We start from the raw sequence: 26826 nt of genomic DNA, 5'->3' as shown, positions 1-26826 counted from the left end.
ACACACTCTATCAGACATGGGATGTCCCCTGTCATCGGGACACCACTTTGAACATACCCCAGAGGGTAATGTTCTGAACTACTTACGAGAAGAGCAAGACCTCCTGTTCTCTATGAATATCGCACCACCAACGGTCATTCAAAAAGTACCCACATTCAAAGGAGGGAACCATGGCACCTTCATTGATTTTATACTAGTCGATAGAAACCTATTGACACTCTTATCTGGCTTCCAAATAGTCCCTAGTGTCTATAGTGATCATAATCCAGTCTGTGCTCTGTTAGGTGGCAACCTTATCAAAAAATTAAAAAATAACAACACACTGTGAGATAATGTGTTACAACCTAATAACGGTGGGAGACGCATAAAATGGAATAAGGTGGTACCGACCGATTTCCTTGATAAATTAAAAAAGTCGTGTGTTAAGGACTTCAACATCTGTCTTAACCCCAAATCTGTGAGTGAAGGAGTTCTCACAGCCTTTGAGAATATTGCCCAAAACATAGGAAAGATGTTGGAAGTACGGGGGGAAACCCACCTTGGACAATCCCAAGTGGTTTTGCGAAAACTGTTCCAAAGCTGCAAGAGAACTGAAAAAAGCCCTCAAAACACTTCCCCGAGACAAAGCCATGATCAGCTTGCTGTGGCTAACCTATAAAAAGGTACTAACAAAAAGAAAGTCCGAGCTGAAAAATGCGTTATGGGAGGGACTGTTAAACCCACTAACCCTTTCTAACAGCTCTAGGTTCTGGAACACAATCAACCAATCACCCCTAGAACCGGCTGGGGCAAGTGTAGTGGGGTCAAATATTACAGAGGGTGAATGGGTGAATCATTTTGTCACCATTTTTCATGATAACAAGGAACAACCAGCCATCCCACATGAGAGGCAAGGGCAGGAGGTACTGGCATTCTCAGTAGTTGAACTACTGGAGGGAATAAGTAACCTTTCCAATAAAAAGGCATCAGGCCCTGACCGTATCCCCCCTGACCTTTATAAATCAGACCCTACATTCTGGGCCCCTATCCTCACAGCCGTGGGAAATGCTGCTGCAGAAAAGGCTTGTCCAGCCTCATGGGGTCTCTCAACAATAGTCCCTGTATTTAAAAAGGGAGACCGAAACTGTACACTAAACTACAGGCCTATCTCCCTGATAGATTCCATTGTAAAAGTCCTAGGGGGTATTATCCTGAAGAGGCTGTCCGTATGGGCTGAAGAGAATAAGACCATCTCTGATACACAATATGGGTTCCGTAGAGGGCATTCCACCATAGCCCAGTGTCTCAACCTCTACCTACTCCTGGGTAAATATACCATCGCACGACCAGGAACAGTTTACATGGCCTTCATGGACCTTTCCTCGGCTTTTGACTGCGTCAACTGGAGAAAGCTGTGGCAGTCCATGGAGGCCATGGGGGTAGAGCAACACCTTGTGAACTTTTTAAGGGACCTACACAGCGATACTAAGGCTAACGTCAGATACACCAGGGATCTCAAGGTCACACGAAGTTTTAGCACTAGTCGGGGGTAAGGCAAGGGTGCATCCTTGCCCCCTTTCTTTTTAACCTATATATCAATGACCTAGAAGGTCACCTGGTTAAGACGGGGGCGGATTATCCTTATGTGGGTCGTCGGGGCCTACCAGTCCTATTATACGCTGACGACGCCGTCCTGTTAGCCCGTACCCCCAAAGGGCTTCAAACACTGTTGGACGCCTTTTATGGATTTATGCAAAAACGAGATCTGCACATAAACAACACCAAATCACCGGGGAAAGCTGTGGCAGTCCATGGAGGCCATGGGGGTAGAGCAACACCTTGTGAACTTTTTAAGGGACCTACACAGCGATACTAAGGCTAACGTCAGATACACCAGGGATCTCAAGGTCACACGAAGTTTTAGCACTAGTCGGGGGTAAGGCAAGGGTGCATCCTTGCCCCCTTTCTTTTTAACCTATATATCAATGACCTAGAAGGTCACCTGGTTGAGATGGGGGCGGATTATCCTTATGTGGGTCGCCGGGGCCTACCAGTCCTATTATACGCTGACGACGCCGTCCTGTTAGCCCGTACCCCCAAAGGGCTTCAAACACTATTGGACGCCTTTTATGGATTTATGCAAAAACGAGATCTGCACATAAACAACACCAAATCCTACGTACTGCAGGTAGGGAAGGCAGCTAGAAAACAGCATCTATTTAGGGTCAACGGTACTAGGGTGCCCATATGCACTTCATTTTCCTACCTAGGGGTACTTCTAGATCAAAAATTGAACTGGGTAGCTTGTATGAACAGGAAAAGGGGAGAAGTAGCTAGGGCTAACGCTGCGCTTTTTGACTTCGCAGCCAGAATGGGTAACAGACCGGTGACAGCTATGTTGAAAGTGTACCGCTCCAAGAGTATAGCAATAGCTTCCTACGGGAGCGAACTCTGGGGTTACAGCAATCACGTATGCCTACAGACAGCGGAAAACAAATTAAAAAAAAACTTTTATGTGTCCCACAGGGAACCCCTAACCTATCTGTACATGAAGAAACTGGCATGCCTTATTTAGGTGACACCCTGTCACTGCGCCCTCTCTTGTTCTGGTTGCAATGTTGGTTTAACAAACATCTAGTGCTAACCCATAGCTTGTTAAAAGAAACTCTTAGCCTAGACAACATGTCCAAAATTCCTTGGCTGAGTTACCTTAAAGACTCTTTTCGTAAAGAGGGGCGACTAGACCTTTTCTTAAATCCGTCCGGTCTAACAAATAAAGATCCTATACTCATAAAACAGTCATTCATTACCCGCAAAAAGCTGGATAGAGAGGGTAGGGAGTTACTGAAGCCTAGTGTGTGCCTCCACTTTATGTTAAAAATGTCATCTGCGGAGGAGCAATACTTACTCTGGCCCATACCAGCATATGACTGTTTTCTTTTAATTAGGTTCAGGCTTAATATGTTTCATCTTTTACTGGCAGTCCCTAGGGGATGCCACAAGGGGATGGTGTTAGCACCCTGTGGCTGCGACCTCCAGTCTCCACAGGATTTGCTTCACTATGTTTTTCTGTAAATATTATGAATTCCCTAGGATCTTTTATCTTAAACCCATTTTAAAAAGGATGAACTTTGTACAAGTACGGCCTGCATTTTTTTATTTACAAATGCTGAATCCAGTAATCATACCCCACGTGGCGGGTTTTTTAAAATGTACCATGAAGTATAGGAAATGTCTGGATACGTAAGAACAATTAAGAGCTAATTCACCTAACACTTTGTTTCTCTTTCAACGTGCAATAGCAGAACATTTAATGTCATGAATTGTGGGTTCCCCATATACTGTATTTCGTCTTGTAAGTTTTTAAATGTAGCTCGGAATGCTATTTTTATTGTATTGTGAACTTTTATGGTTTTAAATATAAAAAAAAACGAATAAAGTACTTTTTGAAAAAAACTCACAGGTCTTACGGACATACACTCCTGGGAGGAAGTCGCCCTCGGTATATTCCGAAGACCAAAAACCCACAAAGTGCCTGTCCGCTTCGCATCACTAGCAACACTACTAGCTAAAAGAAGCATCGCCATGAACTGGCGGGCCCCACTGGGTCCCCCAATAGGTGGATGGGAGCGGTAAAAAAGTGGGCGGCAGCAGAAGAGGGGACGCTCAGGAAGGAGGAGGTTAAAGGACTGAGGAAACACCCCATATCCATGAAATGGGCCCAATTATTGCACCAGTTCCACCACTTACGAACGCCTACTGACTCCAACACATCTCAACACACCGCACCGGACTTAGAAGCATGCACCCCAAACGAGAGTACGCGTGACACCACCCTCACTTCCTAGACCAGCGCATGAGGCACACTAAACCCCACGGGGCACTGCACGGCATACTGTAACTGGCTCCGTCGCCCGAAGGATTGCCCAAACCCAATGCCCTAATATCTACACACTATAGTTGAACCGACATGGACACCCTACCCGACGCACACACCCCTGCTCCCCCCCCTCTGCCCCCCCTCAATGCATCCTGAGTTTATTCTCCCCAGTTCACCCTGATGTCACCTTACAGGGAAGATATGCAGACTGTAAGGACAGGTACCCCCTCTAGGTACAGGCTGTATGTCCTATCACTGAATAAGCATTACCACTGTCGATCAAATGAGTATAATGAGATGTAATGTGATTGTTTTGCAAAAATGTTAATTAAAATATTTTAAAATATAAAAAAAAGTGATTATTATTAAGCTTAACAGAGTAAGCAATGTATAATTGTAATGATATACAGTAAAGTGCTTGTGTCTCACTTTTAACTCTCAAATCATACCAGTTGCTAAAAACAGTCTTTGGGGTGATTTGCCTGCTTTGATGATGGAGAACCTTTCTTTTCTCGGTTTCAGTTACCAGAGCTGTAGGACACAAGCAGTTCCACCTGCCTTTCAGGCCACATGATGATTTGTTTGCCAGGGCTATTGCGAATTGCCCTAGAACAGTGGATGTTCCTGCTTCTTTACCAACCCCGCCTCATAACTATCATGAAGAGCTGAGGTGAGATTCGAAGTGAGCGTCGAATTGGTTGTTCAAGGGTGGCATTTTCCATTGCAACACATGCACTCATTATTATTTGAAGGCCTCATGCTTTCAGGCAGAATCTTTTTTATTCTTTTTACTGGTCTGCCTTGTTTTGTGTAAACATTTTTCTATTTCTCCGAGTTTTCACGTAACAAGCTTCCACAGGTTTTAGTGTTTTTTTAAATATTTCAGTACTAGTGAATTCGTCATCTCTGTCACCATCAAATACATAGAGCATACCAAGTATCCCTTTCAGTCATAAAACAACTTGAAATGTTTCATAACAAAATTACAAACAAAGATACTGAGGGCCAATCCATCCACCAAAGAGCATCACATTGATTCATTTGTGTTTAACTAATGTGAGCTTCCTTGCACCCATGTCCCCCTTGGGTAACTATTAATAATGACACAGCAGCTCCGCCGAGTGTTCAGGGCGCTCAGGGCGTGTGGGGGCTTGCAGGACTACTGGCCCCAGGAGCCATTGGGGAAACCCAGCGCCAGCAGCAGCCCTCCCTTTCCGCCCGCACCAGCAGAAAAACAGCTTGCGCCTCCCGCTTCGCGGGAGACGCATCGCCGAGTGTTCAGGGCGCTCAGGGCGTGTGGGGGCTTGCAGGACTACCGGCCAAGGAGCCATTGGGGAAAGCCAGCAGCAGCCCGCCCTTTCCGCCCGTAGCGTGCTAAAAGCAGTACGTCATCTCCGTCCCGCGGGACGTGCGCCGGGCTAAGCCCAGGCAAAGGGCGGGCCGTCTGTGGCCGTCTGGCGGTCAGGGGCCAGAAGAGGCTGGTCCGGGCCACCCCTCTAACCTCTGCAATGGGTAAGCAAAAACATCCGAGTAATGGGGTGCAGAAGGGCAAAAAGGCAAAAGTGCCCAGACAGTCAATCTATAATTTCATACCTGACGTCAGCTGTGGGAGTTCTAAGTAAAGAAATTGCAAACGCCGAGAAGGAATTGGGCTTGGACACCCTCGAAACTGTACGTGAAGATACTGACATTAGCCCCGCCCCCGCGTCTATCGTGCCACTAGAACCAGATGTGATAATAACAAATTCAAAGTGTACGGCTAAGCCTAGTAGTGGTATAACATAAACTATGGAGGAAGTCCATGGGGAGGAGGGGGAGCCTCCTGAACCCACAACACAAGTTGCGGAAACGTAGAAGTATTAGAAGGGGGTGACCACTGCGCCTTTAACGAGGCCGGGTCACCCCCTTGCTTCCCACGCCTGCCGCTGCCTGCCTCCTGTCTGCCGCTGAGCGACCCAGCCGCCGCTGGGCCGCCCGGATCTCCCCCTGCCTCCCGCGCTTGACCCAGGGATCCAGGGACACCGACCCAGCCAGCCGCCTGCCGTCCAGAGGTTCCCGCCGCTGCCTCCCTGCGGCCCCGCCCACCACCAGACCATTGGCCGCCCCGCTCCCGCCACCCAGCTGACCCGCCCACCCGGCTCCTTACTTAAGGGGTCCACGGGGTCAGCTAGGGAGTGACCACTGCGCCTTTAACGAGGCCGGGTCACCCCCTTGCTTCCCACGCCTGCCGCTGCCGCTGCCTGCCTCCTGTCTGCCGCTGAGCGACCCAGCCGCCGCTGGGCCGCCCGGATCTCCCCCTGCCTCTCGCGCTTGACCCAGGGATTCAGGGACACCGACCCAGCCAGCCGCCTGCCGTCCAGAGGTTCCCGCCGCTGCCTCCCTGCGGCCCCGCCCACCACCAGACCATTGGCCGCCCCGCTCCCGCCACCCAGCTGACCCGCCCACCCGGCTCCTTACTTATGACGCCCCCAGAGCGACCGCGCAGCGGACGCGCGCAGGGGGAGCACCGATTGAGCGCCGAAGGTGCGCCAAAACTATGCCCGTCTGCGCCCGTCCGCGCCTGGACCGCGCCCAGTGCCAGGACCCCTGGCCCCCACCGACGGAAGCCGACCCGACGGACCTACGACGCCACGGAACTCAACGCACTCAACACCGGCCGAACCCCGGGCTGCTACCGAGCCACACCGAGACGCACCCACGGACCCTTCAGCTGCCACTCCTGCAAGTTCACCTGCAACCGGACCCACGCTACACCAGCACCCACCAAGCCGAACTCCAGCAGCACCCACCTGGAGTGCATCCTGCTCAACACCTGCTCCGTCCACAGACACGCCGTCGAGCTCTGGAACCTGCTCGATACCACAGCCCCTGACGTCTCCTTCCTCACGGAAACCTGGATGAACGCCTCCTCAGCGCCCGCCATCGCCATCCCGGACGGCTACAAGATCATCCAGAGGGACCGCATCAACCAGATAGGAGGAGGCATCGCCATCATCCACAGGAACACCATCCGCATCACGACCGACACCGACGATACCCTCGCACCCACCGAACACCTGCACTTCCAGATCCACGTCAACCCCAAGACCACCCTCAGAGGCACCCTCATCTACAGACCCCCGGGACCACGCACACAATTCAGCGAAGACATCGCCGACTTCATCAGCCCACACGCCCTCCCCTCCACCGACTACATCCTCCTTGGGGACCTCAACTTCCACCTGGAGAACAACAACGACCGCAACACCACCACCCTGCTGGACAACCTCGCCAACCTCGGACTCAAGCAACTGGTGACCACCCCCACCCACTACGCCGGACACACACTCGACCCGGTCTTCTCTTCCAGCAAGGACATCGCCTTCAGCCACGCCACGGGACTCCAATGGACGGACCACAGCTGCGTCCACTTCAGCGTCCGAAGGACCACGTTCCACCATCACCAGCAACAGGGTCCCCGCAGAAGCTGAAACAAGATCACTGCAGACCAGCTCGCTACCTCCCTGAGCAAGAACCCTCCCACCAGCACAACGAACCCCAGCCAAGCGGCCACCAACCTCACGAAATGGATCAGCGACTGCGCAGACGACCTCGCCCCTCTGAAGACCCCACCGAGCAGACCCCGCAGCAAGAAAGCCCCATGGTTTAACGACGAACTCAAGAGCTCCAAGAAGAACTGCAGAGCACTCGAGAAAACCTGGCGCAGAGACCCAACACCGGACAACATGACTACCCTCAAGCTCGCTACCCGAAAACACCACCAACTGATCCACGCCACCAAGAAAACCGCATTTAAGGAACGACTGGACAACAACGCACACAACAGCAAGGAACTCTTCAACATCGTGAAAGAGCTCTCCAACCCCAAAGCCGGAAACAACGACATCACCCCTTCGCAAGACCTCTGCAACTCCCTTGCCTCCTACTTCCACAACAAGATCACGGACATACACAACAGCTTCAGCACCCAACCGTCGCACGCCACAACCGAACCACCGCCCCCCCCCCCCCCACCACCACCCTCCGCGCCTGGACCCCGATCAGCACCGAAGACACCATCCGCACGATGAACTCCATCCACTCCGGATCTCCGACAGACCCCTGCCCTCACCAAGTCTTCAACAAGGCCGACGCTGTCATCGCACCCCACCTGCGGGACATCATCAACACCTCCTTCGACACCGCCACTTTCCCGGAGAGCTGGAAGCACGCCGAACTCAGCGCTCTACTTAAGAAACCATCAGCCGACCCCACCGACCTCAAGAACTACCGCCCCATCTCGCTGCTCCCGTTTCCGGCAAAAGTCATCGAGAAGACCGTCAACAAGCAACTGGCCGCCTTCCTTGAGACGAACGGATCCCTCAACCTCTCGCAGTCTGGCTTCCGGGCCAACCACAGCACCGAGACCGCCCTGATCGCAGCTACAGATGACATCCGAGCCCTGCTCGACAACGGAGAAACAGCGGCCCTCATCCTCCTGGACCTCTCCGCGGCCTTCGACACTGTATGCCACCGTTCCCTAGTACAGCGCCTCAGCAACGTCGGAATCCAGGAGAAGGCACTGGAGTGGATCATCTCCTTCCTCGCCGGAAGGACACAGAGAGTCCGCCTCCCCCTGTTCAGATCGGAGGCCACCGAAGTCATCTGCGGCGTTCCTCAAGGCTCCTCGCTCAGCCCAACACTCTTCAACGTCTACATGAGCCCCCTCGCAACCATCGCACGCCAGCACAACCTCAACATCATCTCCTACGCCGACGACACCCAGCTGATCCTCTCCCTCACCAACGACCCCGCCACCGCCAGAGCCAACCTGCACGAAGGGATGACAGACGTAGCCAAATGGATGTCGAACAGCCGCCTGAAACTGAACTCGGACAAGACTGAAGTCCTCATCCTGGGATCATCACCCTCCGCCTGGGACGACTCCTGGTGGCCCCCCGCCCTGGGCAGCGCACCCAAACCCACAGACCACGCACGCAACCTGGGCTTCATCCTGGACTCCTCCCTCTCCATGACCAGACAAGTCAACGCCGTCTCCTCGTCGTGCTTCAACATCCTGCGCATGCTGCGTAAGATCTTCCGATGGATCCCCACAGAGACCAGGAAGACGGTCACCCAGGCCCTCGTCACCAGCCGTCTGGACTATGGCAACTCCCTCTATGCCGGAACCACCGCCAAACTCCAGAAGAGACTCCAGCGGATCCAGAACACCTCAGCACGACTCATCCTGGACATCCCCCGCCGCAGCCACATCTCCGGACACCTGAGAGACCTGCACTGGCTCCCGGTCAACAAGAGAATCACCTTCCGGCTCCTCACCCACGCACACAAAGCCCTACACAACCAAGGCCCAGGATACCTCAACAGCCGCCTCAACTTCTACGCTCCCAAACGCCAGCTTCGATCGACCAGCCACGCCCTCGCCGCCGTCCCCCGCATCCGAAGAGCCACCACAGGAGGAAGGTCCTTCTCCTACCTGGCCGCCAAGACTTGGAACTCCCTTCCGTCCCACCTCCGCCGGACCCAAGACCACCTCGCCTTCAGGAAGCAGCTCAAGACCTGGCTGTTCGAGCAGTAGCGGACCACCCCCTCCCCAAGTGCCTTGAGACCCTCCGGGTGAGTAGTGCGCTATATAAATGCTTTGATTGATTGATTGATTAGGAAATGCACTAAGCGGCCAAAACCCAGTTGCTTTATAACCAAGTGACTGTAATATTTCCCAAAAACTGGGCGAACTGGTGGAAGAGATGTTTAAATCCCGTCTGGAACCAGCTTTAGTTGGTATAACCAAGGACATTGTAGACACTCTTAACTCTTGTGTTGCAGGCCTTTTAAAAAAATGTAATCAAATTGATCAATTTATTAACGAGTATAGAGATCAGCAAGCTTTGGATAGACAGGCGCGGCAAGTTTGTACTGCTAAATATGGGGAACAGGAGGGTCATCAGGGCAGTACCAGCTTACCTTTGATTCAGGACACCCCTTGTACTACATCGAGAAATGGGTATGGGGGTGCCATCGGCAAAATCCCCTGACAAACCAATGGGAGCCCTAACACAGTTAGTACCAATGGGGTAGGGTCTAGCTACATCACAAGTGGAAAAATAACCACAAGGAACACGGGTATTTTTAAGAGACATGAGAAATCTGGGGGTAGCAACTTGGATCTGCCACCTGATGCAGCCCCTTTAGTAGCAGTATTTATAGGGGTCCCCCCTTTAGGTGATAATGTGGCTGAATCTACCCAAGACCTCCTAAGGCAGTCCAAAAATTGGTGTACGCAATACAGTAGTCGGGGTCTAGATATATCATCCACCATTAATATGGCTAGAAGGGTAGGATGGATAGGTCGCTGCCCTAAATGTATTGCAGGAGACAGTGTGGTCGTTACCTTCAACAGACGCAATGTGGCGGATAGATTGTTTTGGGATGCCTCGGAGATAGATACCTCTGGTATTAGACCAGTACCATTGGGTTTTTTCTATCCCTCTGTAACTGGACAACTTAAGGCTCATGTTATCCATCCATTAGTATCTACCCAGAAGAGGCACTCACTGGTACCCAATGCTCTGACAGATAACCCCCGATTCAAACTAGTAGAGGATCTTCCACGTACTGTAGAAAGTGCCAAAGTAGTCCCACATTCTGTTCATAACTCTAACTTCATGTACTACTGACATAGCTTTAAGTAACCATTTTGTTCCTTTGTCAAATCAGGAGGATAATGATTGACTACAGGATAATGTTCAGCATTTAGAGGAGCGACCCTCTTTACCTAATCAAGTAATAGTGTGCAAAATCCTAAGTTGGAATATTGCAGGTATTAGGTCTAAAAGAAAGGATAACATTTGGCTGGATTTTCTAAAACAATTTGATATTATCGCCCTGCAGGAAACGTGGGATACATCTGAGAATTGTTGTCTGGATGGCTTTATAAGTTTTGTTGTTCCTGCCATTTCAGGGACGGTGGGTAGAGCAAAAGGAGGTCTAATTTTCCTCTTTTCGTTGAAACTGAAAGGTTCCCTAACAATGTTGGAGTCAGATTCCAGTAATATTTTAATTGTTGAACGGGTTTTGGCAAACTTGGCTAACATTTTACTGATTCATTTTTATAATGCAAAGGAGAGCGTGTTCATTAATCAACACTTGGTCTCTCTTGATTGTTTTTTGTCTGAATATAAATTAAAACATAACACTGCATTCAATATCATCTTTATGGGTGATTTTAACATTCATCTGTGCAGCTGGGACTGCCACATAGAGGATCAACAGGGACCTCCCGGGTCTGTGGTCCCCCATTTTGAACATAGCAGGCAGGGAGAGGCCCTGGAGGAACTCCTAGCTATTATGAATCTTTTTGAACCAGGGGTCAGTGAGGGGGAGACGAGGACTGCTACATTTAAAGGAACAGCGACAGGTACTGTTATTGATTATATTTTCACGTCCTCTTTTGTGCTATCTAGGGTCATATCATACAAAGCTGTGACTTCTGTGTTCAGTGACCATAACCCGGTTACTTCACAGGTCGATCTAGGAGAAGCCACTGGAACCAGAGATATTGTGACATTGGATGTTAGCCACCTGATTGTGAAAGATCAAGGCAGGCCGCTTAATTGGTCTAAGGTGGTCCCGATGCTTTCTTTGAGGACTTCTTTAGTAAGGCCGAAGTGCATCTGGCCATTTGTTTGTACAGTTCTGCCCCGAGTCTGGAGGTAATTGCTGCATATGTTTCCATCTGTAGGCAGATTGCTATTGACCTACGAGTTAAAACAAGAAAAAAATCTACTCAGTTAGAAAGATGGTAATTGCTCTAAAGCGCATGGTGCCCTTCTTAAAGCATTGAAAAAAGACCTAGAAATAAGGAGTCTGTTGCCACTTTGAGGAGACAGTATAAAATGGCTATTGATAAGCGCAAAAATTAGTTAAAAGATGAGGCGTGGCATAATCTCCTTTCAATTGAAGACCTGCACGATAGTAGCAAATTCTGGGCTACTGTCAATCATCTGTTTTTCTCGGGGAAAAGAACACAACCCTAGATTGCGTCATCCCGGATGACAAGTGGCTCGCACATTTTAGTGAGATCTATGAGAATAAGGACCTTGTTTCGCCGGAAGATGATATAATTTTTAATCAGCCTAATGTTCTTATTATTTTCGAAGTGGCTGAAGTAGAAAGGGCAATTCTGGAAATGTCAAAAAACAATGCCCCAGGCCCGGACGGGGTCCCGGCAGACCTCTACGGTCATTTTCCCCAATTCTGGGCGAAGATTCTTACTAATGTTTTCAATGCCTCAAGTTTAAATGGGTTTCCTGCCTCCTGGTCCACATCGGTTATTATCCCGGTTTTTAAAAAGGGCAGAGAGGGGACCCTTCGTGATATAGGTCAATCTCTCTGATAGACTCAGCGGTTAAGATGCTGGGGAGAGTTATCCTGGATAGACTCAGGGATTGGTTAGATAGCAGGGGTGTCCTCTCTAATCTCCAATATGGTTTTAGGGAAAAGAGAAGTACCCTGGACCAATGTCTGAACTTACAGCTCTTGATTAGTAAATACACAGTAGCCTCTATATGGGTTTCATGGCCCTTTCATCGGCCTTTGATCTGGTTAATCGGGCTAAACTTTGGTCAATTTTTTGGGATATTGGTATTGACCCGCCCCTGGTCAATTTCTAAGCTGTTTTACATAGGGATCGTTTAGCGACAGTCAGGGTCACACGGGGTGGTAGATGCACGAGTCACTTTAGTTCTAAGAGGGGTGTCAGGCAAGGATGCATTCTGCCCCCCCCCCTCCTGATTACTTTATATATTAACGCCTTGGAGAGGTCCTGGGGGGAGGGGGAGGGCATCCTTGGATGTTCCACGTATAGCAGAATCAGAGGCTGATGGACTCCTTTGGGGACTTCATGGAGTCGTTGGATTTGAAAGTGAACACTTAGAAATCACACGTCATGGTAGTGGGGAAACACCGTAGGAATCCAAAGATTAAAACCTTTTTCTGTAAGGAAGTTGAGTTAACAAGGGTGCCAGTTTTTACTTATTTAGGGGTCCTCTTCGATGAAAGAGGGACCTGGGGTCCACAACAGAATCTTAAAAGTAATGCTTTAGCCAGGTCTACCTCAGCCCTTATGGGGTTTGCCAAGCGGCTGGGGGCGAGACCTATTGAGGCACTCCTGAAAATGTATAAATCTAAATGCCTGGCTATAGGTACATATGGCTCCTCTATATGGGGCTATAAGGCGCATGAGAGGATGCAAGTTGGGGTAAACAAGAGCTCTCCTTGCTGTGCCCCAGTCCACTCCAACCTTTTCAGTACACACGGAACTAGGGCTAGGATACGTCACGGACCAGCTGAAAGTTGCTCCTTTGATCTGTTGGGTTAAGACCTGGTTAAACCAAGAAATTACCCTGAATCATCAGATCCTAGGGGATTGCACATCCATGGATAAAGCTAACAGGGTTCCCTGGCTTGTATACGTAAAATCAATGTTCACAAGATTAGGGCGTCCTGAGATTTATACTTCACCGGAGTGCATTAGAAGGGAGGACGTAAGCTGGACGAGGACTAGTTTTTAGGTTTCGCCTGGCGTCCACTGCGGAGCAGTGTTCGCGCTGGCGAAATCTTTTGAGTTTCAGTATGGGGCTTTAACCCGCCTCTCTCTTCCATTGGCTAGCTCCATAAATGGAGGCTAGCCATTGGAACAGAGATGCGTCAGTCATTGTCCGAGCAGATTCGTGGGCGTTCCGGTGATTTTTTCGCTCACCGCCCCTTTAACAACGTCATTGCGGCGGTGGGCGGATGTTTTTTTATTTTATTCCGTCATGTTTTGGTCTTTTTCGAAGTGTCTTTTGCCGGAGTGGGCTGCGAGATTTAAGTTGCCAGGAAGTACTTTATATTTGCGATCAGGTAAGCAGCATTTTCTTATAATTTTCTTATCACTTTGTACGTCTACCCCGTCTCATGTCGTCTCCCTGTTTGTTTTACGTCTTTGCGTGTCTTGTTGCTGTTGTCTGTTTTTTTTTCTAGGCCTAGTGTCTCCGTGTATTGTTGTCCGTGGCTCGTGGCTGTCGTCTTTGTTTTCTGTCTGTTTTCCGTTTCCCGCTGTCCGTGTGCCCGTTCCCTCCTCCGCCCCCCCTCCCTCCCGCTGTCCGTGTGCCAGTTCCCGCCCACCCTCCCTCCCGCTGTCCGTGTACCCGTTCCTGACGTCTTCCCTTTTTGGAGCCCCAAGCTCGCATCCAGCTCGCTCTCAGGGGTCATGGTTCCATTGCAGGCTGGGAGAAGCCCCTCCGGATTTTGGGGGGCCCGTGGGCTATGAAGGAGCTGCCTTAACCGAGTTGCTTCGCTCCTTTTTTTTTCTTGCTTCCTGCCTTTTCCCGCTGTCCATGTGCCCGTTCCCCCCCCTCCCGCTGTCCGTGCCCGTTAACCCGCCCCCCCCTCCCGCTGTACGTGTGCCCGTTCCCATAGGACTTTTAAAAAAAATTATTTGTGTTGTAATTTGGTTCCCTAAGGCTGCTTCCTTAAGTTGCCTGGTGAAAGCTCCAACGTTCCCGCCCCCCCTCCCGCTGTCCGTTCCCGTAGGAATTTTCCCAAAAATTATGTGTGTTGCAATTTGGTTCCCTAAGGCTGCTTCTTTAAGTCGAATTATTTGTGTTGTAATTAGGTTCCCTAAGGCTGCTTCCTTAAGTCGCCTCGTGAAAGCTCCAACGTTCAGGCCCCCCCTCCCGCTGTCCGTGTGCCCGTTCCCATAGGACTTTAAAAAAATTTTATTTGTGTTGTAATTTGGTTCCCTAAGGCTGCTTCCTTAAGTCGCCTCGTGAAAGCTCCAAACCTGGTGGCTTAGGAAAGGCATCGAAGCAGTGGGTGGCCAGGATACCTCCATTGCCTGGCTCCCGCTTCTTTTAGGTAATCTTGATAGATTTACCTGAAATCAGGTCGGAAATCTTTCAGACTGACCTCAGCACATGGACAAAAGCTCACTCCAACAATAGCTCTTCTCTGTACTGTCTCTCAGTAGAAGGTGAAGTAAATATCTGGTATTTTCTCCAACCGTCCCTCAACTCACTTATGTTACTTTATAGGAATGATACAGTACATGCTCCAGAAACCAGTGATCTCTACTATCACTCAACTATATCCTTGCCTTTGACCTTCTATTTCGAATCGCTGCATCTGAAAGAAACACATAGCGATAGATTCCTTACCTTAAAATTACCCCAAGGCGTCAGACTGGATCCGGAAAGATTTCGTCAGCAGTACCCCTGCGTGTCGGTAGGTGGCGTTGTGCGACTCTGCGTCCATCGTTGGCATTGGGTGCTACTTAGACGCTGCCCACGCGCGCTGACGTCAGTTCTATCTTTTTCCGTGCCAGCAAGTGCAGATCCGGGAAGAGGAGGGTACCCCAGTCCTTTTGTGACTGACTTTTTCAGGCTTTTTGTCTCAAGTCTTCGACTCCTGGTGCAGTTAGGATGCCCGGTTTTAAGTCCTGTGAGGATTGTCATCGCATGATGTCAGTGACGGATCCGCACCCGGTGTGCCTTTTCTATATGGGGCGCGACTATGACCCCAAGTTGTGCCCCGACTGCCGGGCCATGGCGCCAAAGTCTTTGCGGGAACGGTCTCGAAAGCTGCTGGAGGCCAGGCAGTCGGCTCTGTGCCGTTCGAGGTCCCGGTGCGGTGGGAGGTCGAGGGACTGTCCGCGGAGTCATCATCAAGTCTTCACACTCGGGGTCAGGTAAGGCAAAGCACAAGAAGTCGAAGAAACGTCATCGTTTTCTGACTCCCCCTCGCCGGTGACGCAGCTGAGGGTGCGGTTGGCTCCTCCCCCTCTTCTCCAGCAGAGCCTCTGGTGTCGCCACCGGCCTATCCGGGTCCGTCGGCGACTCCGGCCCAGATACAGGAGTTCCTGTTGGCCATGGCTCGCCTCTTTGGGCTGTTGGGTCCCGCTGGTGCGCCTCTGTGCCCGTGGTCCTGACGGGGGGGGGGGGTTCTCGCATCCCATTGCAGGTGGCCTCGGCGTCCCTGCCGGCTTCTGCCCTAGCGCCGCAAGACCTCCTTGGATCCAGGCCTGGATCCGGTCAATGCCAGTTGACCTCATAACACCTCCGACCCCACAGGCACCACTTACAACGTTGCCCGCTCCTCGGGACAACATGACCCCCGGTTTCAGCCCCGGAGGGGCGCGGCGTTTGGCTGGCGTAGTTCAGATGGATACTTCTACCTGTGGATTCCTCACCATTGAATACCCCCTGCGCAGGGGGCATTCAAAAGTTGAGGAATCCACAGGCAGATACTGTATCAACCAGAAAAAGCGTTACCAAAGGCAGGTAACTTGCTGGTCAATGCCGTTCTCGACGTTGCTCTGAGATTTCTATCCCGATGTCCCTGATCCTTATTTTAGGCCTGTGGAACGGCCTGAGGAGGAAGGGAAGGACTGGGAGGGTCTGAGGACCCTCTCGCAGCTGATTGTTTGTGAGGATGACCAGGACTGGGCAGAGAAGTTGGGGGGGGGGGGGGGGGACCTGTGGTCTGGATACCTCACCAGACCTTGGCATGCTGTCTCCTCTACCGTGGCTACAGAGGTGGGAGCTAGTTATGCTGTGGTGTTTTGTAAGGTGGCTGAGGCCGTACAATCTCGTGATCCCTACTGTGGCCATCAGGACTAACCTCCTGACAGAAGTGCTTCAGCCAGCAGCCACTTCTGCGGAGCCGCTGCTCCCCTTCATCAAAGCACTTTCCGACGTTCTTTTGGGCACCTGGTCCAGGCCCACCACAGGGCCTCCTGTGGATAGGAACACAGCCCATCGCCCGGTTCCGGGTGACCCCATTTTCCTCTCCCAACACCCCACCCGAGAGCTTGGTTGTCCAAGCCTCTGCTTCCCCGACCGCCTTTCCTTCACACCACCGGACAGGGAATCCAAGAAACTGTATCAGTTTGGAAAGAAGATTTTCCCTTCCAAAAGTTCGGTGCTGCAGTCCGTGAACACTGCATACCTCTTGGGCCGTTATTCCCATTCTCTGTGGGATACGGTGGCGCAAGTGCTGCCTCAGTGTCCGGAGGAGGCCCGGCCAGCTCTCTCCCAGGCTTTTGCAGAGGTAAGAGACACAGCTATGTTCATGATTCGTTCTGGGCTAGACACCGTCAACTCACTGGGCAGATCGATTGCAAAGACGGTGGTGGTTCGACGCCACGCCTGGTTGAAGACAAATGGATTTTCGGGGGATGTCTAAAACACACTTATGGACATGCCCTTTGATGGCCATCGCCTCTTCGGCGACAAAGCAGACAGGTAGTTGGAAAGGTTTAAAGACTCACGGGCTACAACCAAGTCCTTGGGGCTGTCTGCAGTCCGCCCTCCTCCGCCTTCTGCTTTTCACTCCTTTCGTGGCACCGGAAGGGGCGCCCGCAGCGTTTGCAACTGAGCCACAAGCCTACGCAGCAACAATCTCAGCAAGGACGCGGGTCCCGCCGTGGGGGTCCAGGGGGCCAGCGGGCGGGTCAGTCCACCTCCACCCGGCCACTTCTGCCTCCAAACCTTCCTAGTCCGAACTTTCAGGCCCATCAAATGCCAGTGGGTGGCAGGCTTTGCCATCACCTCCCCCACTGGCGCACCGTCACATCGGACAGGTGTGTCTTAGAGATAGTCCGGAGGGGCTACTCCCTCCCCTTCTAGACTACCCCTCCAGCCATGCCACCGCATGTCCGGGGATCACTTGGTGCTTCTTCAGCAGGAAGTTGCGTCCCTCTTGGCAAAGGGGTCCATCAAGCACGTTTCAACGCCAGAAGTAGGTCATGGTTGCTATTCCCACTACTTTCTGGTGCCCAAGAAGGACAAGGGCCTGCGTCCTATCTTAGATCTCCGGATCGTCAATCGCTTCCTCCGCAAAGAGAAGTTCAAGATGCTCACTCTGGCTCAGGTCTTGTCTGCTCTCGATCCACAAGACTGGATTGTAGCGCTGGACTTGCAGGATGCTTATTTCCACATCCCAGTCCTGCGGGCCCACTGGCGTTACCTGCGGTTCATGGTAGGCCACCAGCATTTTCAGTTCACCGTGCTCCCTTTTGGCTTTACCAGCGCCCCTCGGGTGTTCACGAAAGTGATGGCAGTGGTCGCAGCTCGTCTGCGCTGATCAGGGGTTTCAGTCTTCCCCTATCTCGACGACTGGTTGTTGAAGGCCCCAGACAGTCGTTTCACACCTCCAGACTACGGCCGACCGCCTGCATTTGCTGGGGTTTTCCATCAACGTGCCGAAGTCGCACCTGGTTCCCTCTCAGAAGCTCCTCTTTATCGGAGCAGTCTGGACAGGGCGCAGTTTCGGGTTTATCCTCCCGAACAGCGAGTCCAGGATATTCGGTTTCTTATTCCGATCTTTCAGCCCTTGTCTCGGGTAATGAGGGCTCTGCAGTGAGACCTGAAGTTCTAGTGGGCGCAGCATCAGGGGAACCTGTCCGATCACGTCCAGATCTCGGAGGGCACTGCACGACAGTTGCAGTGGTGGTTCACGAACCGGCATTGGGTCGACAGTAGATCCCTCTCCCCTCCCCAACCGGAGCTTACAGTGGTGACGGATGCGTCCCTCCTGGGATGGGGCGGTTACATGGGACAGGTGGAGATCAGAGGCCTCTGGTCCAAGAACCATATAACCTTCTGGAGCTTCGGGCGATCCGGCTTGCACTGAAAGCATTCCTTCCCTCTGTCAAGGGTAGAGTAGTGCAGGTGTTCACAGACAACACTACCGCCATGTGGTACTGCAACAAACAGGGCGGGATGGGGTTGTGGACCCTATGTCAGGAGGCTCTGCGTCTCTGGACATGGCTGGAACATCAGGGTGTTTTCCTGGTTGTTCAACACCTGGCAGGTTCTCTGAACGGCAGGGCGGACGAACTCAGCCGCAGGTACATGATGGATCACGAATGGCGTCTTCACTCGGAGGTGGTGCAAGGTCTCTTTCAGCAGTGGGGAGAGCTTCGGTTAGATCTATTCGCCACCGAAGAGAACGTGCAATGTCATCCGTTCTGTGTGTTGGAATTTCCAAGGCGGCACTCGCTCTGCGACGATTTTCGTCGAGAGTGGAGTTGTGGTCTGTTGTGCTCCTTTCCACCTATACCACTTATGCCCAGAGTGCTGAAGATCAGGCACGACGGGCACAAGTCATCCTTGTGGCTCCGGACTGGGCTCGAAGAGTATGGTATCCCGAGCTACTCGTTATGAGCATCGATCCTCCGATCAGACTGCCTCTTCGGGAGGATCTACTGTCGCAGCAGCAAGGGACGGTCCTCCACCCAAACCTGTCCAGCAGCCACCTCTTTGCGTGGAGATTGAGCGGCAGCAGTTGGTTCCTTTCGACTTGCCTCCTGAAGTTTGTAATGTCATTCTGGCAGCCAGGCGTCCCTGCACTAAAGTGGTATTCGCCTGTAGGTGGAACAAATTTGTGGCATGGTGCAGGGCAAAGGCTGTGAATCCTCTTTCCGCCCCTCTTTCTGAAGTACTACTGTTCCTTCTTACTTTGGCCCAGGAGGGCTCTGCTCTGGGCACTATCAAGGGCTATCTTTCTGCTATTTCGGCCTTTCTAAGGCTTCCTGATTAACCCTCTCTTTTCAAGTCCCCTGTTGTAAATAGATGTCTCAAAGGCATTACACACCTTTTTCCTCCTATTCCTTTCGTGATGCCTCAGTGGGACTTGAACCTGGTTCTTACATAACTTAATGTGCGCTCCCTTTGAGCCCCTTCACAACTGTCCTCTTTGTCTCTTGACTTTGAACACTGCCTTCCTGGTGGCCATCACCTCCGCTAGCCGAGTGAGCTCCTGGCTCTTTCTTGTAAGCCTCCTTTCCTTTCAGTCCATCCGGACAAGGTTGTGCTCAGGCCCGTCCTTCCTTTTTGCCAAAAGTTGTTACGGCCAGACTATTACCTTGCCCACCTTCTTTCCACCTCTGCATCCTTCCAGGGAGGAAGAGAGGCTCCACCGTCTGGACCCAAAGTGAGCGCTCTCATTTTATCTCAACCGCACACAACAGTCATGGGTGGATGACCAACTCTTAGTTGGCTACGTTGGCACCAAGAAAGGTCGGACGATACACAAGAGGACTATCTCCCGCTGGGATGTCTTGTGTTTCAAAGCCTGTTACTCGTTGGCTAAAAAGGATCCTCCGGTGGGGCTGCATGCTCATTCCACCAGAGCTACTGCAGCCACTACTGTATTGGGATGTGGTGTCCCCCTGCAAGACATCTGTCAGGCAGCTACATGGGCCTTGTTGCACACTTTTACTAAGCACTACTGCCTGGACAGTCAAGTCCGGAGAGAGCTTCTTTGGCCGGCCTGTTCTGCATGACTCTATGGTGTGATCTTGGTTCGCAGACCCACCACCGGGGTTGGTATTGCTGGGGTATATAGTCTAAGGTAAGGAAACTATCACTATGTGTTTCTTTCAGGTGAACAAGTTACTTACCTTTGTTAATTATATATCTGTAAGAAACATTAGTAGTGATAGATTCTTTACCGCCCCATCCATCCTCCCCGTTCTGCGAACTGATTTCTAGGGTTACGGTCATCCCTTTCAGGGCCCTATTTTCAATGCACCAGTGGTCAGTTTCTTGCATGGCTCTGCGTTGCTGGCGTGGAAAGTCGTGTACAGCACTGACGTCAGTGCGCGTGGGCGGCGTCTAAGTAGCGCCCGCAACGTCATCTCAGCAACCACAACGCCAACGACGGATGCGGAGTCGCACTCTGCCACCTACCGACACGCAGGGGTACTGCTGACAAAAACTTTCCTGATCCAGTCTGACGCCTGGGGGTAATTCTAAGGTAAGGAATCTATCACTACTTGTGTTTCTTACAGATATATTGTTTCCGAAGGTAAGTAACTTGTTCGTTCGAGGCATATGAGCTGCAGATTCTACACTTTGCATTAGATCGCCACCTGGTGTTGGGCTCGGATGAGTGCATGTTATTGTCGTCTTGAAAGAAGTCTTTTGTAGTCACGAGATAGGTGACTCCTCCCTTGGACGATAGTGCGCGTGGGCATTGGCTCCATCCTTAGATAGTTTTTTTCCGCCTCTGGGTTCGGATGAAATTTTTCCGCTCCGGTTCGAAATCTACATTTCAAATTCTTCGACGCGTAAAAAAGTATTCAAACTTCACCTAACTACTTTCGATATCGACAAACATCATCTCGACTCCGTCAGATCAATTCCGGTCTTCGACGCGGGCCGTTGGGCCTATCCACGCCGTGAGGCTTACACCTCATGGAAAGGACGGCATTCAAAAGATGCCCCAAGTGTGGAGCAAAGTTTCCACACAGTGACCACCACGAGGTCTGTAACCTGTGCTTATCGCCAGAACACAACAAATCCAGCTGTACAGCCTGCGCGTCCTTTCGATCCAAGAAGACCATTCGAGATCGGAGGGCCCGTCGACATGCAGAGATCAGCTCCGGAACCGGTGGATATCTTCGACGAAGAGGTTCCGCTCGTTCCCGACTCCATACCATCGGGTCAGCGCATGAGTACTGCTGCCCCTGCCCCATACCCAGCACCCAAATCGAAGGCAAAGGTCAACACTCCGCCTCCGGGGCTCAGTTGCTTCCGAAAAACCACTTTGAAAGCCCTGCCATCGAGCCCGGCTCCGAAGAAAATACTCAAGCCTTCCGGTAGCTCCTTACCGAGCAAGCTGAACGTGCCGATCCCACCACCTCCCTCGGCAACGAAACAGAAAGAAGTCTCGGCTCCGAAACCATTGACTTCGAAAGACAAACCTATGAAGTTAGCGTCCGATGCCTCGAAGCCGACGACACCAGCTTCCACTTCAAAGCTGTCATCTTCGGTACCTAAACCTACTAGGCCTGATTCCGATGCGCCCAGGCCCTCGAAACAGCCTACGACTCCGAAAACAACACCTTCTGTGCCGATATCTACGCCAAAAGGACACAGTAATAACTCCTAGGGCTAAAGACAAGCAACAACTACGCCCGGAACCGAATAAATCGGCGCCGGTAAAGGTTCCACAATCAGAAGAACTTTTTCAACCCGATCCTCTACAAACGAAGATCTGCATTGACCCCAAAACAGGTGCTGTATCCACTACACCACACAGGAAGAGGAAATTAGACACCGCACCTGCACCTGCAGTGTCTGTCAAGAAGGACTCTGCCACATCTCCTATGCACCCTTCTTCTCCTATGCTTCCTTCTCCTTCATCTCCTGTTCCTCCTAACATTTCTCCTCAAATTTCTCCTGAACACTCTCCTCTTCATTCTTCACATTTACCTCAAAATGATGATGAGTATAGCCTGGGGGGAGGGCTAGACCCAGATGAGACTTTCCCATACCCTATTGATTATCCAGACTGGGAGTACCCAAACCCATAGGATGTGCCAGATATTCCTGATCCACAGTCATATCCATCAAAGCCTTCTCCCCCAGAAGATATTCCTTTTGGGCACTTACTGAACAGGACTGCCATTTACCATGGGGTCACCATGCATTCAGATGAGGCAGAGGAAGATTTTTTGTTACATACATTTGAACAATCGCAAAGGTCTGTTCAAATTCTTCCTATGATTAAAGGGGTCATCAAACATGCTCCCTAGGTATTTAAAGATCCTGTACGTGCTAGGATCCTAAACCCTAGAATTGGAAAAAAGTAGAGGCCTGCTCCTGGGGATCCAGCCTACATTAAAGGACAACTACCCTTAGATTCACTAGTTGTCTCAAATACTAGAAAGAGGGCAAACTCACCAACGTCAGGTGAAGCATAATAAAGAATGCTAATGAATCTAAGGTGATAGATGCTTCAGGCAAGAGAATAGCTGCACAAGCTACCAATACATGGCGTATAGCTAACACAAAAGCCCTCCTTGCAAGATAAGACAGGGCTCATTATGACCAGTTAGAAACACTACTACAACATCTACCTGACCAATATAAGGCGCAGGCAAACGATCTTATACAAGAAGGCAAGTTAATTTCAAATGCCTCAATCAAGTGTGCATTTGATGTAGCAGACACTGCATCTAGAGCTATAAACACTAGTGTCTTACTTAGACATCATACGTGGCTACGCATTGCAGGATTTAAGCAGGAAGTGCAAACTACCATTTTAAATCAGCCATTTAACCAACATCAATTGTTTTTTTTTTTGGGAGTTTTATATAGCGCGAACTAGAACCGAACTGAATCAGTTATCAGAGCGCTTTACATAGCACCAGTTACGTTACATGAGGACACACTTTCATTGTTTAGGCACGGGGAGATTAAGTGATTTGCCCAGAATCACAGGGTTTTTTTTGGCGTCGTTACCGAGACTCGAACCCAGATCCACAGGTCCGAGGTCGAGCGCCTTAGCCGTTAGGCCAACCCCTCTCCCCTGTTTGGACCAGAGGAAGACACAGCACTTGAGAAAATGAAAAAAGATACAGATACAGCCAAATCTATTGGAGCTTTGCAGTCCACACAAGCTAGAGGCTCCTTTCGTCGCTCCTTCGATAGAGGAGGCTCCAAGCAACCTGGAGCAGACAATACAGCTTCCTTCAAGTCCAATTCACAAACATCCTCTGGTAAAGGATATTTTAGAGGAGGCTATAGAGGCAACAACAAGGGACGAGGTCGGGGTAACAACAATAATCGAACCTCTTCCACCACAAAACAGTGACTTCCCTCTGCTCCCCCAACAGCATTCCACTCCTGTGGGGGGCAGATTAACACAGTTCCTACCTGTCCGGAATTCCATCACAACAGACAGGTGGGTAAGACAAATTATCCAGTATGGCTACTGCCTCGAACTTACAGCTACCCCTCCACACATACCACCCAGGCAGCGTCCAATGTCTGCAGAACACCTTACTCTGCTCAAACAAGAAGTCCTATCACTTCTTCAAAAGGACGCTATAGATATAGTTCCTTTACAACATCAAGGAACAGGGGTTTACTCACTGTATTTTCTAATACCCAAAAAGGATGGGACACTAAGACCAATTGTCGACCTCAGACCCCTCAATCATTATATACATTCAGATAATTTTCATATGATCACTTTACAACAAGTGCTCCCCTTGCTGCAACAGGGCGACTTCCTTACAACACTAGATCTAAAGGGCGCCTACTTCCACATTCCTATACATCCTTCGAAGGTTTGTACTAGAAGGACAGCATTATCAATTCAAAGTCCTTCCATTCGGGGTAACAACTGCACCAAGAGTATTCACAAAGTGCCTAGCAGTAGTAGCAGCACATCTCAAAAGACAACAGATACATGTCTTCCCTTATCTAGACGATTGGCTCATAAAAGCAAAGTCATTCATTCAGTGTGTCCAACACACACATCAGACGATTCAAATATTGCACGACTTAGGGTTCACAATCAACGACACCAAGTCGCACCTACAGCCCTCTCATGTACATCAATATTTAGGGGCTACAATAAACACGTCTACAGCTCTAGCGTATCCCAGTCCAGTAAGGATACAGAGCACTCAAGCCTTAGTCACAAAGTTCCAACATCAACACTCTCTCCAAGCCAGGGTGTTCATGAGACTAATAGGCATGTTGGCATCTTGCATCTTTATTGTACCATATGCAAGACTGCAAATGCGTCCGTTACAGGAATGTCTAGCACAACAGTGGAATCAGGCTCAAGGACAACTAACAGACCTGGTGTTGGTGGACAGCCGCACACATCGCTCTCTGCAGTGGTGGAACACCAAAAACTTGACAAAAGGGCGGCCGTTCCTCGAACCTGTTCCACAAATAGTACTCACAGCAGACGCCTTTCTTACCAGATGGGGAGCCCATCTCCTACATCATTCAACTCAAGGGTAATGGACCATACAACAAAGAGCGCAACATAGCAATCAACTAGAGCTGCTAGCAATATTCTTAGCACTCAAAACATTCCAAGTACAAGTATGTTGGACTTAGCCCTTCTGGCTGGTTCATCCCTGAACTTTTTGCTTTTAATTGTGACCTGTTGTTAGTGATTTTTAGTTTCCGCGCACTTTACCACTGTGTCCCAGGGTAAAGTGCGTGCGTGTGGTGAGGTTGGCCCGCCCTTCCATAGGAATGCATGGGGAATGTATGTGTCCCTGGTAGTTCCTGATGAGTGGGGAGTGCAGGGGCGAGTTTGGTATGTGCGAACTCGTGAGAGTGAATGCTGCGCGATGATGTGTGCGGCGTTATTGTGTCTAGTGTGGAAGTGCCACTTCTAGAAGTTGGCATGTCTGTTTAATGTATGTGAATTGGCTGTCTGGCTTGTGATTGACTGGAGCTGGCTAGTGAGCCTGGCTCCAGGAGTCAGGATGGGTCTGCCCCGGTGGGGAGTGGAGAGATCTGCATGATTGATGTGAGGGAGGAGTGCACCTGGGACCTGAATAGGGCTGGGCTTTCCCTACACAATGCTGGCTCCGCCCCCTGTGGTGCGTCTGATGCCCCTAGCCTGGCCAGTGAATGGTGAGAGAGGCTGAGCACAACAGAGTGCTCCAAAACCATCTGCGACTGATTTTTCCCCCACCCTGCAGACACAAAGGATTTATGTGTATAAAAAGGGGCTGTGACCCCTTACAAAATGTTCTCTTGCTGATCCTAATTTGGAGGGGGCCTGCTGCTGCTGGGCACCAGGAGGACCGCCACTGGGGACTGCCTCCCTGCCTGGAGGGCCCTGTGAGCTGGCTCCTGGGCCCAACCTTTGCTCCCCCTGCCTTCATTCTTGTTTCAGACTTTGTCCCTGGACCCTTGGGACTGGGGTGGCCTGCCAGCACCTGGAAAGCGCTGGCCTCCTCCTCACAAATAGTGCATGGCGCCGCTAGTGGGGCGATCGTTTTCCAGAGGGATTCCCCGGCGTGGGGATCCCCCCTTGTTCTCCATTCCAGAGCAGGTGCCCACCCTGCCGAATTGCCGCATATTTACCCTTTTTATCTGACCCCCTGACTGGTGCCCACCCCGCCAGGGACTCGAGCATTTTAACGGGGGCCCTCCCCGTTTTATTATTTATTTTACGGGAGCCCACCCCGTATTAAGGAAAGAGAAATCACCGCCGGCCCGGGACACCCCTGTGACGTCATTCCCTGGGCTGCACTGTGATTGGCTTCCGGCCCGAGGCTAGAAACGGAAGCGAACGGGAGCCAACCCCGCGCTCCGGTGGACGAAGAAGGTGAGGAGAAGCTTCCGTGGTACCGAGGGAGGACGGGAGCCCACCCCGCCTCCCAGGACGTCCCCGCCCCAGGAGCAGCGCCGGCAGAAGAGAACCCCGCGTTGGGACATGACCGGAGAGGCGCTGAAGGCCAGGGAGCAGAGGCACCACAGGAGCCCCGAGGAGCGGGAGCTCCCGTGCAGCGACCAGCCGGTGAGTGAGCCCAAGCTTCTCCTGCATTCCTGGGTGGCCCATAGGGCAACGGGCCGCCATAACTCTCCCGGGCACCTTGTTATTCCGAGTCCCAGGAGGGGGGACTCCAACGTTTGGGGGCTTTTTGTTTATTTAGAGCCTGTCGAGGCTCCTACGACGGGGGCATTTCTTCAGAGCCCACAAGAGGCTCAGGGTGCATTTGGCTATTTTGAGTCCCCCGAGCGGGACTCCGACATCCGGGGACAATTCTGTTTTAGAGCCCGAGAGGCTCCACCAGTTTGGGGGCATTCCTGAGGGTAGAGCGGCCCTGGTTGGCAGCAGGCCGCTCCCCCAGGTGGCAGCATTTTCGTAGAGCCCACGATGCTCCAAGGGGGCCATATCTGTTTCCAGAGCCCACGAGGCTCCCACGTTGGTTTTAGCCCCTACTATTCATTTCAAAGCCCCGAAGAGAGCCAGGAGGCACGCTGGTGCCAGGCTCCCTGCTACAGCTGCCCAGCACTTAGTGGGCAGCTGCCTCGTTTAGGCCTTGCGCAATCTTCTTTTGCTGCCAGCGCAGCCTGCCCTGACTTTGCTGGACACAGGGCGTTTGAGCCCCTGAGAGGCCAGGTTGGCCTGGGGACAGTTTGTGTTGTGCCCTT

General features: G+C 51.3%; 1 protein-coding gene across 15 annotated transcripts in view; it reads left to right on the top strand.

Annotated features, from left to right (window-relative positions):
* KMT2C (lysine methyltransferase 2C) overlaps nt 1-26826 on the top strand; it is a 1799940-nt gene that overhangs the window by 1571664 nt on the left and 201450 nt on the right. For all 15 annotated transcript variants that reach the window (XM_078663231.1, XM_078663229.1, XM_078663237.1 and 12 more), the window contains one exon: nt 4382-4529. In XM_078663231.1, coding sequence (XP_078519357.1) covers nt 4382-4529 — 148 coding nt within the window. The remainder of the gene's footprint in view (nt 1-4381; nt 4530-26826) is intronic.

The sequence above is a fragment of the Lissotriton helveticus genome, chromosome 10 (genome assembly GCF_964261635.1).
Source record: "Lissotriton helveticus chromosome 10, aLisHel1.1, whole genome shotgun sequence".
NCBI classification, from domain to species: Eukaryota; Metazoa; Chordata; class Amphibia; order Caudata; family Salamandridae; genus Lissotriton; species Lissotriton helveticus.
The sequence above is the reverse complement of the archived record's forward strand: the minus strand, read 5'-3'. Positions and strand labels throughout refer to the sequence as shown.